The sequence below is a fragment of the Bidens hawaiensis genome, unplaced genomic scaffold (genome assembly GCF_021521415.1).
Source record: "Bidens hawaiensis isolate Kalapana, Puna unplaced genomic scaffold, B.hawaiensis_p1.1 tig00045308_1, whole genome shotgun sequence".
Taxonomy (NCBI): domain Eukaryota; kingdom Viridiplantae; phylum Streptophyta; class Magnoliopsida; order Asterales; family Asteraceae; genus Bidens; species Bidens hawaiensis.
This window is the reverse complement of record NW_027498045.1, coordinates 50323-63013: the sequence shown is the minus strand read 5'-3', so window position 1 is coordinate 63013 and position 12691 is coordinate 50323. Positions and strand designations below refer to the sequence as shown.

Genomic DNA, 12691 nt, shown 5'->3' with positions numbered 1-12691 from the left:
TGCATCTTCGCATCAAACCACATCGGCGTAGTTTAGTTTATAAAATTAAGGTAAACTTCCTCATATAATTGGAATCAGAAGAACTTTAATATTTCTAACAGCATGATCTTTTAGTTTTAGGTGTGTGTTTAGATGCCAATTGAAGAAGACAAAACAACATATATAAATTACTAAATATCAAGTTTAGAACTATAAAAAATGTTGGCAGACTTTTGAAGGAATATCCATATATAAATGATTAAGAAATATGTACCTAAAGATTTAATTTATATATTAAAATTAATAAATCAATAAAAATTAACTTATAAAACGTTATTTAGAAGGAGTAACAATATCCGATATATATATAATACGGTTAAAAGTTTTTTTAATAATATAAATAGGTTTGACCATGACTTGACAAAATTGACTACTCAAAACGGACTATAACTATATAAGATTTGACCTAGATTTACTTTTATTTTTAAATTTTTTTATTACTACAATCTAATAATCTATCCTCTTAATTAAACACTATCACTTTTTGTTAATTTGCCATCACCACATGTTATAAAGTTCATATTCGTTTGTATTTTTTGTTTGTGAAAGTTTTTTATATTTATTTATATTATATAAACATTTTATATATTTTAATTTATTAAGCCTAACATAAAATAAGAAACCATATTCTCATATTTCTTTTGCCTTGTTTTGATTCTCTTTCTCATTATTTACATTAATGAATACATTGAACTAAATCTCTAGGCTCTACCGATCTTATTTGAATTCGTCGGTGTTCGTGAACCATTCGTGTACACATTCATTTCTTTAATAAATAAACACGAACATAAAATCTCATTTAGTAAGTGTTCGTTAACCATGTGGGAACACATTATTTCCTTAACAAACTAGCATGAACAACGCTTTGTTCGTTCGGTTCATATACAACACTAGTAACTTTAGTTTTAAAAGGTTAAGTATATCAAAAAATTTAGAACTTAAAAAAATCCCAAAAAATCTGGTTTCGTTATATATTTAATTAAATTTGTTCTGTTGATAAGGGATGGTTCAAGAGAGAAATGATATTACTGTGAGAAATGCGAGAAATGAAAATGAGCCACTAGTTTTATTTTAAGTTTTAAAAGTTTAAAGATAAATTAAGAAACCATAAATGCATTATCACTCTTCAATTAATATAACCAATACCACAATGTCAATTTCTTCTCTTCCTATTGGTTGTTGATTAAACCTTCTATGTATATCAATCACTTGTCTAATTTCCATCTTAATAAAATAAATCAATAATATATTTAAATAAGATACAATCAATTCTCTTTACTTATTGTTTTTCATATTTAATTTAATTTTAATTTTGAATCTTTTATAATTATCTTTCAAGTTAATAATTATACGCTAAAATTGGGTCAATCCAATACGATAAAGAGTAAAACAAAAGAAAGATTTGTTTTAACATTATAAAACATTCTTTTAACATTATAAAACATTCTAAAATAGATAAATAAAAAATAGATAAATATAAGAAAAAATAGTTATTTAATATATTTATATTTAGTTATCGATAAAAACAAGATATACAAATTAATAATATATTTAATCTAGATTAAATGAAATCCATGATTCAGTATATTAATTATTAAAGTTAATTCAAATTATTTTCTATCTGAATTGAATTCAAAATCTTGAATTTGAATTGATTTATTCGCGAGGAGCTCATAATTTTGACTCCGGCTAATTAAATTCATTTTGGGGGAATTTCTAGGCAATTAATGATATTTACGAAATTATTATTACTAAATTATATCATATTAAAATAGTTCAGTTATTTCATCACAGGTCAAATACTCATTCATTTTGGCAAGGTAGTTACTATTTAACAATTCTCTAAAAATAGTGTATTACTAGAAAAAGAACAATCATGTCACATTAACAATTCAATTTTAATATATTTTAGATAATAGATAATTTTGATAATTAATTGTTATTTCATCAATAGGATTCAATATACATAGATTACGGATATAAGTTTAGTATAATTGGTTCTAATATTATATTTCTGAGAATTTATGAAATTCACCTATTGACTCACACAAATATGAAATTTTACTTATATCAACAATTATACTATGTATAATTATTAACCAAACCTTTAGGAATAAAATAATAAGAACCACCCACAAACGTGAATTTCGTCATATATACCGCTCTGAAAAATTTGAATTTAAAACCTTTTAAGAACCTAACAAAAGGAAATCCTTAATTATGGAATTTCTATATTCTAATTAATTATTAATTATTATTTGATTAACTATTTGACTAAGCGTCCATAAGGCTTACTATAAATACGGATGTTGACCGATTAACTTATTCTAAATTTAGCAATTAATGATTTAAATATATGAGGCTGATTTTAAATTTATATTTTGTCATTGGAGTATAATGTAATAGATGTAATTGATATATGTTTTTTAAAACTTCATATAAATTGACTGTTGAGAAATACAAATTTGACCCACTAGAGTATAAATTCTTACTTGTAGACCATTTATGTAAATTAGGAATGAATCACCCCTTTGATTAAGAAATTATTAATTACGGAATTTGCATATTTTAATTAAAGGTGGTATATCATTTGATTAAGGATTTGATTAAATATAATCTAGATTTAACTATATGAATTTAATTCATTTGTATTTATAATATTATAATCTAATTTGACCACACTACATTTGAGTAATTCAAATTTTTGGAAAATCAATTAATCCCCATTCCCTAATTTTCGTCCATTCTTTAAGTTTATTGAAATTCCATAATTTTTTGTTTTAAATTATATCCCTATATACATTCCTTCTATATTCCATTCTCCCAAAATTAAATCCGTATAAATACTTCACTTTCACACCATAATTCTTACACTATCCCGCCATCTTAGCAAAAACGATTTTCTTTGTTTCTAAGGTTTCTATTTTGTCTTGTGTTTATATCATACATTTTGTTATTTAGTATTTGGCTTAAAACTGTTATTTTTAATACATTAATTTTTTGTTTATTTTTAATTTTTACCACTAGGAGCATGGAGCCAACAAACATCACCATTTTGAACCAATTGGATGTTCTTAACAGTGAGTGTATCATGAAGGTGCGTATTTTGAAACTTTGGCGTCTGAAGGACAATTCAAAGCCCGTTGAGGATTGGTCGATCGAAATGATTGTGCAAGACGAAATGGTATTTTTACATATTCATTATTTTTCTATATCATTCATACAATATTTTACTAATGTTAATATTAATGTTCAGGGTAATAGAATTCAAGCGTATGTATGGAAGTCTTGCATTTCCAAGCATGATGTTTTATATCAATTACAATTATTTTTGCTTTATGTTTTTGTTTGTATTTATATTAATAATTATATGATTTTTTCTTATAATCTCTTTAGGTTATATGTCAAAATCGAATATTCAATGGAGATCTTCACTATTTCGTTTTTCTGGTAACGCGATTCAAATTTTCCGGTTGTAAATTCTAACATCAATTTTACATTTTTTTCACATGATTCAAATCTTTCATAATTTTTAATTTATTAATTATGTGATATTAATATTTAAGAACCACCCCTACACACGCACACACACACACACATATATATATAATTGATTTCTTTTTAGAACCACTTTTAGTTTTAAGAACTCGAAAAAACTCGACGCAATTTTTTTTGAATCTTTTACATATACGTATTATGTATGTTACATATACGTAAAAAAATTACAGTATTTTTTACACACTGAATCGACTTTTTACATAGGTGTAAGTTGTAACTAACGTTTATACTAGTGTAGTCATCACACATCTTTGATCTCTCTCCTAATTCATTTATTAATTATATTTAATCTGAGCCAGATATTCTATACCCATTTAAATGATTGTATGGTCCATATTGAGTTTTTAAAGTTCTTACAATCCATCAAGTTCTCAAAATATCATTCCCATTATATATATATGTGTGTGTGTGTGTGTGTGTCTGTGTGTTACTGTGCAATAATAGCTTATCGTACATTATGCACTCGACCTTCCAGAGCATTAGATTACAAAACACGTTGTGGCCGTTTCGTAAATAACCCAAAACTAGTTCATGATCAAATTCATCGATTACAAATCGAGTCTGACCCAAATTCTAAAATCCTTGTTCTATCTCATCCAATTTCTAAACCCTAATAAGAGCTTAAAGTATGAAATCTCTAAAGTTAAAAATCAAAATCAAAATAGAACGTCGTTGAAAATCAAGAATCTTCAAATTGATAAAAAAAAAATTAACAATTTAATCAATAGAATTGATGTATATGAGGCTTGAAAATCATCAATCGATTATAAAATTGCAGAATAATACACTAAATTGAGCTTTGATTAGGGTTCAAAATATCATGTTTAAATGTTTTGAACAAAACTGAAATGTTCAGTTCAAAACTTAAAACGTTCAGAACAAAAGGCTAAGAAGTTCAGTACAAAAATATGAGAAATTTAGAACAAAAAGTGTTTAGAAAAAAAAGCTAAGAAGTTCATAACAAAAAAAAGTTCAAAAGAAAAAACTAAGAAGTTCATAACAAAAGTCTAAGAAGTCCAGGCTTAAATACTGATACATTCAAGGTTAATCTAAAAAGTTCAGGTTTAAATCATGAAACATTCAAGGTTAAAACTCATCACTAAAAACTCAAAATTGGTCGATTGAAGCTTCAAACTGATGATTAACTAGAACATTTTCAAGGTTAATTGATCAGTTAGGTTCATCAATTTCATTATCAAAAGATAAACAAACATGTGAACAAAAGGGAGAGATGTTCTGTGTTTTTCTGACGAGTTCGTTGTCGACGCCGATGATGGTGACGGAGAGTGTTGATAGCGCCGACGAGCAGTGGAAGTTGAGATGGATTGAGCAGAGATCGTTTTTTGGGTGACGATTCACACAGAGGAGATTGTTGGGCAGGGGAGGTGATTTAGGGTTTCTTAAAATCAAGGGTAAAGAAATTCACGTACTTATTATACATTAACAAACAACTAAACAGTATTAGGTAATGTTTTGCATGCATGAATGGCATGGGGAATGGAATGATTCATTGCATGGAAATGAAAAAAATGTTGGTCCATAGATTGGAATCATCCATTAAACATGGAATCCCATTCCATCAAAACCATTCCTTCTCACCCTTCTTTTTGTCATTCCATTACCCCTTCACCCTAATTTCTCAACAACACCACCACCACTACCATCACCACCTGACCACCACCACCATCTTCACCACGACCGCCGCCGCCGCCACCACCACCTTACCACCATCGCCACCACCAATGCTACCACCGCCACCACAGTCGTCGATGTAACCACAACAACTATTGCCACCGCTGCTACATGACGATCACTCCCACCACCGCTGTCACTACCTGGCCTCCGCTGCCGTCACCGCGACTCTACCATCGCCATCGCTACCAATGCTACCATCGCTTAACCACTACCATCCCCACCACCACCATTTTCGTCGTCGGAGCTACCACCCCCATTTTCGTCGCCGGAGCCGACACCACCACCATCGTCGCCATTGTAGTTTTTTTGTTGGTAAGTATATATTATTTTGAGATAGGAGTGATTTTATTATTTCTATTTCATTCCTACAATTTTTTGGATACAAACAACATAAAGTAATAATTCATTTCTTACCACATGTTAACAAAACGAGGCAATTGAATGGTAATGATCCATTTCATTTTCCTTGTTCATTCCATTCATTCTCTCATGTCATCCCCTCTTTATTTCATTACCTCAAACCAAACATATCCATATACCTTCAAAAATTTAATAAAAAATAGTAAGTGGTTTTTTTATATAGGTGATCCTAGTAATACAATTGTGATTCTAGGTACAAAAATACAACCTAAAAAAGGTGTTATCTAATACCATTAACCAAATGAAGATGTTATCATTTATCCAAAATCACAAGAAAGCATGTAAAGTTTAAAATTCATATGAAAAGTTTAAGCTGAGGCTCAAAATGTAGTTTTCATTCTTACACTTAAAATGTATATTGCCCTCATAATACATTGAGAACAATACACAAAGAGAGAAAAAAATGACATTCATAAATAAATGCGAGAACAAAGAAAGATTTAAAATGAGAAAAATGATAAAACAGTCACCAAGTTTGAAATGTGTTAAAATTAGATTACTTACACAATTTTTTTCAAATCGGGTCATTAAATCTTTAAATAGTGTCTCATTGGATATTTTGTGCGTCTAGAAAGCAATAAAGGAGAACATGTGTGGGTCGGGTTTTGCAATATGTGTACTCGTATTTAAAATTAAAAAAAATCTTTAAATATATTAAAAAATTCAAATTACCACTACATATCAACATCAATATATACATAAAAAGAATTTCTCATTGAAACAAAAACAAAACATAACATGAAAAAACATGTTAAAACCTATAATCTATATCTATATCTATACTATATATAATGCATCACTCATGGGCAAATTAAGACACTTCATTTTTAAGCAATTTACAACATTCAAAGCATGAGATACAACATTAACAAGGGACAAAAATGTCATTGTCACATTAAATTTCATTTCTTCAAAATAATTTCAATTTTCATCATTTAAAGTTACAACATTGGTCCTTAATCTTTTATTTATGCATTATTTTTTTTCACTTTTAACCCAACTATCCCCATGATGTGCTAAAAACAGTCAATAAATATTAACTAAATTAAACAAGTAATAAAAACTAGACTTAAGACTCAACTAAGCAAAACACCGGCAAGTGAACCGATCAATTGTAATAAAGCTAAGTAAGTCCGGAATATCGGACCCATAGAACTATATAAATTACGTAAATTAACTAATTAGACTCGATTTACGACACGACTATTTATTATTAATGTTTTAAGGGGGTTTTTAAACTAATATTAAACTAATATTAAACTAAGAAAGTAAATAAACAAGCAAACGAGAAACAAGCAATAAATCACAAGATCAAAACCAATAAGAGAAGGAATCTACCTAGGTAAGAATCCCATGCATCAACAATCATCAAGCAATGGACAAATAACATGATTATGGAAACTGATTTCTAAATGTATTCATCTAACAAACCCTAAAGACCTTTGACTGAATCAAATGAAATCCCAAAGAACAATTATTAGATTATTAAGCAATCAGTATTATTGATTTCCGCAAAGTCATCAATTAGGGTTAATTAATAGTATCTAAAGCAAGCAATCTTACAAAACACTAAACTCTAGATAACTTGATAAGCTAACAAGACATCATGAACACGGATCAACACAATAAGCAAGAATATTGTCACTAACTATCCTAGCATGCAATTGACCAAGACACATGAACAACTCCTCACCTTACAGCTATTGGAATTTAGCAAAACATTCAAAATCCTAATCAACAATTAACAAGCTTCTATGATCTAATAGGCCTATTCAACCATAATAATCAAAACACCAAGTAAAGATTAAACATAAACCCTAAATCTAAAGAACACAATCAAAAGATAAAAGATCTATGTGAAGCAATAGTTAACAATCAATCAAGATAACAAATACTCATACGCATCATGAAAGCAAAATCAAGTCTTTACTATTAATAAAACGAAACCATAATCAAACAATTGTCCAAAGCAAGAATCAAATCAACACATGTTCATCAAACCTAGGTAGACATGAAGTCTAGCCTAGCATAGTTATAATCAAAGAACTAAACCAAAGAACAAAAGGAAACATCATGAAATATAATGAACAAGAACAAAGATAAAGAACGAAAGAACCCATCTTAATCTACCCTTTAACACTTGGATAAAATCTTGATGATCTTCCTTGATTACTAGCTTCAAAACCTTCACAAACCCTAGGAAAATCGGCTCAAATTATGTCTCCTTCGGCTGGGTTTTGCAAGAGATGTTTATATAAACGAGTACCGGGCTTGGGCTTGCAAAGATGGCTGACCAGGGAGGCCTAGGCGCCGCGCGAAGGCATACTTCCTTTCACCTTCGCGCGCGGCGGCACACCTTTTTGCTGACCAGAAGGCCTAGGCGCCCCGCGGCCCCTTACTTCGCGTGCATCGGCTTGCATTTTTTTTGCTGATCAGAAGGCCTAGGCGCCGCGCGAAGGCATACTGCTTTTCACCTTCGCACGCGGTGGCGACCTTCAAAGAGAAAATCCGGATTTTTTTATTATTTCTTGATTATTCTTGTTAAATCTTGATAATATTCATTCTTGAACTCCAAGTAACGAAAAGAATCTTCTAGAACTTGTTTCCCTTGCTTCTCCAAGCCATCATATATATGAAAACATAATAAAACATTAGTGAAGCAATCACGTAATCATCGACAAGCAAAACGAACAAAACACGAACTTAACCTTTACATGATATGATATAAAGAATTAGAGCTTAACACTCAAGACACCAAAAGATGTAAAACATAATAAATATATAAAACTTGACTCAAAACCTTAAATAATAAAAGATTACAAAACTCGAACTTAAACGAACTTAAAACATTAATTAAACATAACTTTATAAGGGATTCGAGATGTATAAATAGACGTATATCACCCCATGATTTTTAAACGATCATAACTTTTCTTACGTTAATATTTTTTGAATAAATGGCATAATAAAAACGAGAATTTTATTATTTTTAATTTGAGAATGATTTTGCTATTGTTTTCGAAGTAAACAAAAATTAATACAAAAGTGTTTGTAGTTTGGTTTTGATGGTTTTAAATTAATCCATAAGCCAACTTTACACGTTTTTTTTGTCGTAAAAAACCGAAACCAAACTGTTTAAAATTAAAACCCAACTAAGCCAAACAATTACCAACGATTAGGTTCCGATATAGTTTGAACTTCAATAAAAAAAAGTGAGTTTAAAACTTAAAATAAGAATTAATAATCTGCATTTACATTCACTTCAAACTAAGCACCAACTAAAGAGGAAGATGAAGACAAACACGTCGTAGACATGATACGAAGGAGAGAGTACGATGAAGAAAGTCAGGAAATAGCTATCAAGGTAGGAAGGAGGAGCCCACAAACCGTGGGCACCATGTGGATAAAGTTAGAAGTAACCTTCCCAGGCTTGATAGAAGAGGAAGCCAGGGAGATGCCTCTGAACATATCAGCGATTGTGGCAAGACACCGAGTGGCACTCGTCCACATGGATGGAGGAAGCGGGGTCGAGGTGATGTATGAACATTGTTTCGTGAGATTACAAAAGGAAATACGAAGTAGATTGGAGGAAGACATATGCCCGTTAATAGGATTTTCAGGGGAAGTGGTAGAATTTTTAGGGTCTCTTACACTGCCGTTCACTTTACGAGATGGGGAAAAACCCGAACATTGTATCTCCGTTTCTCCGTGGTTCGAGCCCCCTCGAAATACAACATCATTTTGGGTAGACCGGGGATGAAAGCACTCCGGGCAGTCCCGTCCACTGTCCACGGATATATGAGATTCCCTACCCCTAAACGGATAGCTACTATTCGTTCATCCACTGAGATAATAGCCAACATTGGAAGGGGGTCTAAGACGAAGAAAGGTGTGGAAGAGTGGGTGCTCAATGGGGAACACCCAGATCAGACGGTGAGGATTGGGTCATAACTGTCCGACAAAGGGAAGGCCGACATGAAAGAGGTATTGCTCCGTAATGCCGACATATTTGCATGGACACATGGAGACATGACCGGGGTCCCACGAAACCTGGTACAGCACAGTCTCAACGAGTTCCATTGGATGGAGCCAGTCAAGCAAAAGAAGAAGAGTTTGGGCCCCCAGAAAAGTCGAGCCGTACGGGAGAAAACAGCCAAGTTGGTAAAAGCCGGAATCGTTAGATAAGTCAAGTATCCACGCTGGATACAAACCCATTCATGATTGCCAAGTCCGACAATATTTGGCACATGTGTATCGACTTCAAGGATTTAAAAAAGGCCTGCCCGAAAGACTCGTACCCCCTCCCGGAAGTTGAGAAGAAGATAGAGTCTGTCGACCGGTACCCTCTCAGATGTTTTCTGGACGCGTACAAAGGGTACCATCAAATCCAAATGAATCCCAAGGACGAAGAGAAAACGACATTCTGCACTGACAAAGGGACACTGTTATACCAAAATGCCCATCGGTTTGAAGAACGCGGGAGCAACATATCAGCTCTTCATGGATCAACTCTTCGACCAACAAAGGGAGAGAGACATAGAAATCTACATGGATGATCTTGTCATCAAAAGTACTCGCGAGGACAAGATGCTGGATCACATAAGAGAAAATTTCAGCACCCTTAGGGGGCAAATATGAAACTCAACCCCGGAAAATGTTCGTTTGGGGTAGAAGAGGGGAGGTTCATGGGAGTGCTGGTCACTAAGGAGGGTTTCAAAGAAAACCCCAAAAAGATAGAAGTCTTGATCCAGATGGAAACCCTGAGAAATATCAAATAGGTAGAAAGGCTAAACGGGAGGCTGGTTGCCCTCAACCGTTTTCTTTCCAAGATCGCAGAAAGGACACTGCCATTTATGGTTGTCCTGAGAAGGAGTACAAAGAAAAATAAATTCTGCTGGGACACTGAGGCCAACAAAGCAGTCCAAGAACTTAAAGCACATCTCTGCGAGCTCCCTACTATTACGGCCCCACAACCAGGAGAGGTTCTGGTCCTTTACTTCTCGCATACCGAAAGAACAATTAGCTCCGTACTCATGGTCAAAATAAAAGAAGTCGAAGTGCCCATATACTTCGTCAGCCGCACGTTGAAAGGCCCGGAAGAGAGGTATTCTCTCATAGAAAAGCTGGTATTATCCCTGATTTACAAAACAAGAAGCTAAGGAGGTATTTCCAAGCCCACGTCATCCGGGTCCTGATCAAAAAACCCCTCCAACGAGTACTGATGAAACCTGAGGTTTCGGGCAGACTAGCCAAATGGGCAATAGAGCTGGGAAACCATACAATCGAGTACAAGCCCCGAGCATCCTTCAAAGGGCAAGTGATAGTGAACTTTCTAACAGAAGCCCCCGCATCCGCCAATGAGGATCCCATGTTCAGGGAAAGTAACCAAGAGGAAACAGAAGTTGATGATCTCAAAGGTCCAGAAGAGCCGTTGTGGAATCTTTACACCGATGGGGCCTCAAATGAAGAGGGAAGCAGGGTGGGGCTCATCCTTATCAGTCCAGAGGGAATTGAATTAACGTATGCTGTGAGACTAAACTTTCCCAACATCAATAATGAGGCTGAGTATGAGGCCCTACTAGCAAGGTTAAGAATGGCAAAAAAAGATCTAGTCCAGCACATCAGAGCTCACGTCGACTCGTTACTCGTGGCCAACCAGGTGAAGGGAGACTACGAGGCCAAAAATAGCAATATGATAGAATACCTGAAGAAGACAAAAGAATTGTTACAAAGCTTCAAGGAAGCCGAGGTAGTACACATTTCATGGGGGAAAAACAAGAAGGATGACGCCTTGAGAAAGCTAGAATTAGTGGCTTTCAACCATCTAGCGAAAGATGTCAAGGTTGAAACCATCAAACAACCATCGATAGTGGAGGAGGTGGTCGCCAGTGTTGAAACACCCGGTCCATGCTGGATGACCCCCATCCTCCGGTACTTACAAGAGGGGACGGTACCGGAAGATAAGCAAGAGGCTCGGAGGCTGAGGATCCGGGCCCTTCAATATGAAATCATAGATGGGTTCCTGTATAGAAGATCTTACCTGGGCCCGTCGCTCAAATGTATCGATTATGAAGAAGCTGAGTACGTCATCCGAGAATTCCATGAAGGTATATGCGGTATGCACATGGGAGCTAAAATGGTTGCCGCTTGGGCCATAAGAGCCGGATATTATTGGCCTGCCATGTTCATGAGTGCCCTTCGAGAAATATAGAGATGTAATAGTTGCCAAATCTATGCCCCGGTGACCCGAAAGCCCAAGCTCAACCTAATCCCGGTCAGCTCTTCGTGGCCCTTTCAGAAATGGGGCATTGACATAGTCGGTCCCTTTCCTGATGAACCGGGGAAAGCCAAATTCTTAGTGGTAGCTATCGATTATTTCACCAAATGGATCGAAGCTAAACCTCTAGCCACGATCACAGGATAGCAAGTGAAGAGATTCGTGTAGGAAAACATAGTCTGTCGTTTCGGGCTTCCTCACACCATTGTAAGTGACGACGGGAGACAGTTCGCAGGGGGAGTCTTTCGAGAATGATGTGAACAGTTAAAGATCAGACAGGCGTTCACGTCTGTAGCACACCCCCAGGAAAATGGGCAAGTGGAGCGAGCAAATCGGAGCATTGTTGAAGGCATCACCGGGCGACCAGGCAGGAAGCGAGCTCATGGGTAGAAGAACTGCCCCATGTCCTTTGGGCCCATCGGACTATGCCTAAGGTCAGTCACGGGGAAACGCCTTTCAGTCTTACCTATGGTACGCAAGCCATGATACCCGTGGAGGTTAACTTACCCACCAATAGGTCCTGGTTAACCAAAGCGGAAAACGAAAATGACCTCAGGCTAAACTTGAACTTCATCGAGGAGCGAAGAGAGATAGCAACCAGGCGAGAAGTAGAATACAAGAAAAAAATGGAATAGAATTATAACTCAAGGGTGAGGGAAGTCAAGTTCAAGGTGGGATATTTGGTTCTACGAGAAAATGAGG

The 12691-nt window shown here is 34.6% G+C and overlaps 1 protein-coding gene across 1 annotated transcript; it reads left to right on the top strand.

The window, feature by feature from the left end:
- Positions 1-10933: 10933 nt before the first annotated feature.
- Positions 10934-11923, top strand: LOC143595532 (uncharacterized). Its single transcript, XM_077074517.1, has one exon. The coding sequence runs from the start codon at positions 10934-10936 to the stop codon at positions 11921-11923; it is 990 nt and encodes a 329-aa protein (XP_076930632.1).
- Positions 11924-12691: the final 768 nt, after the last annotated feature.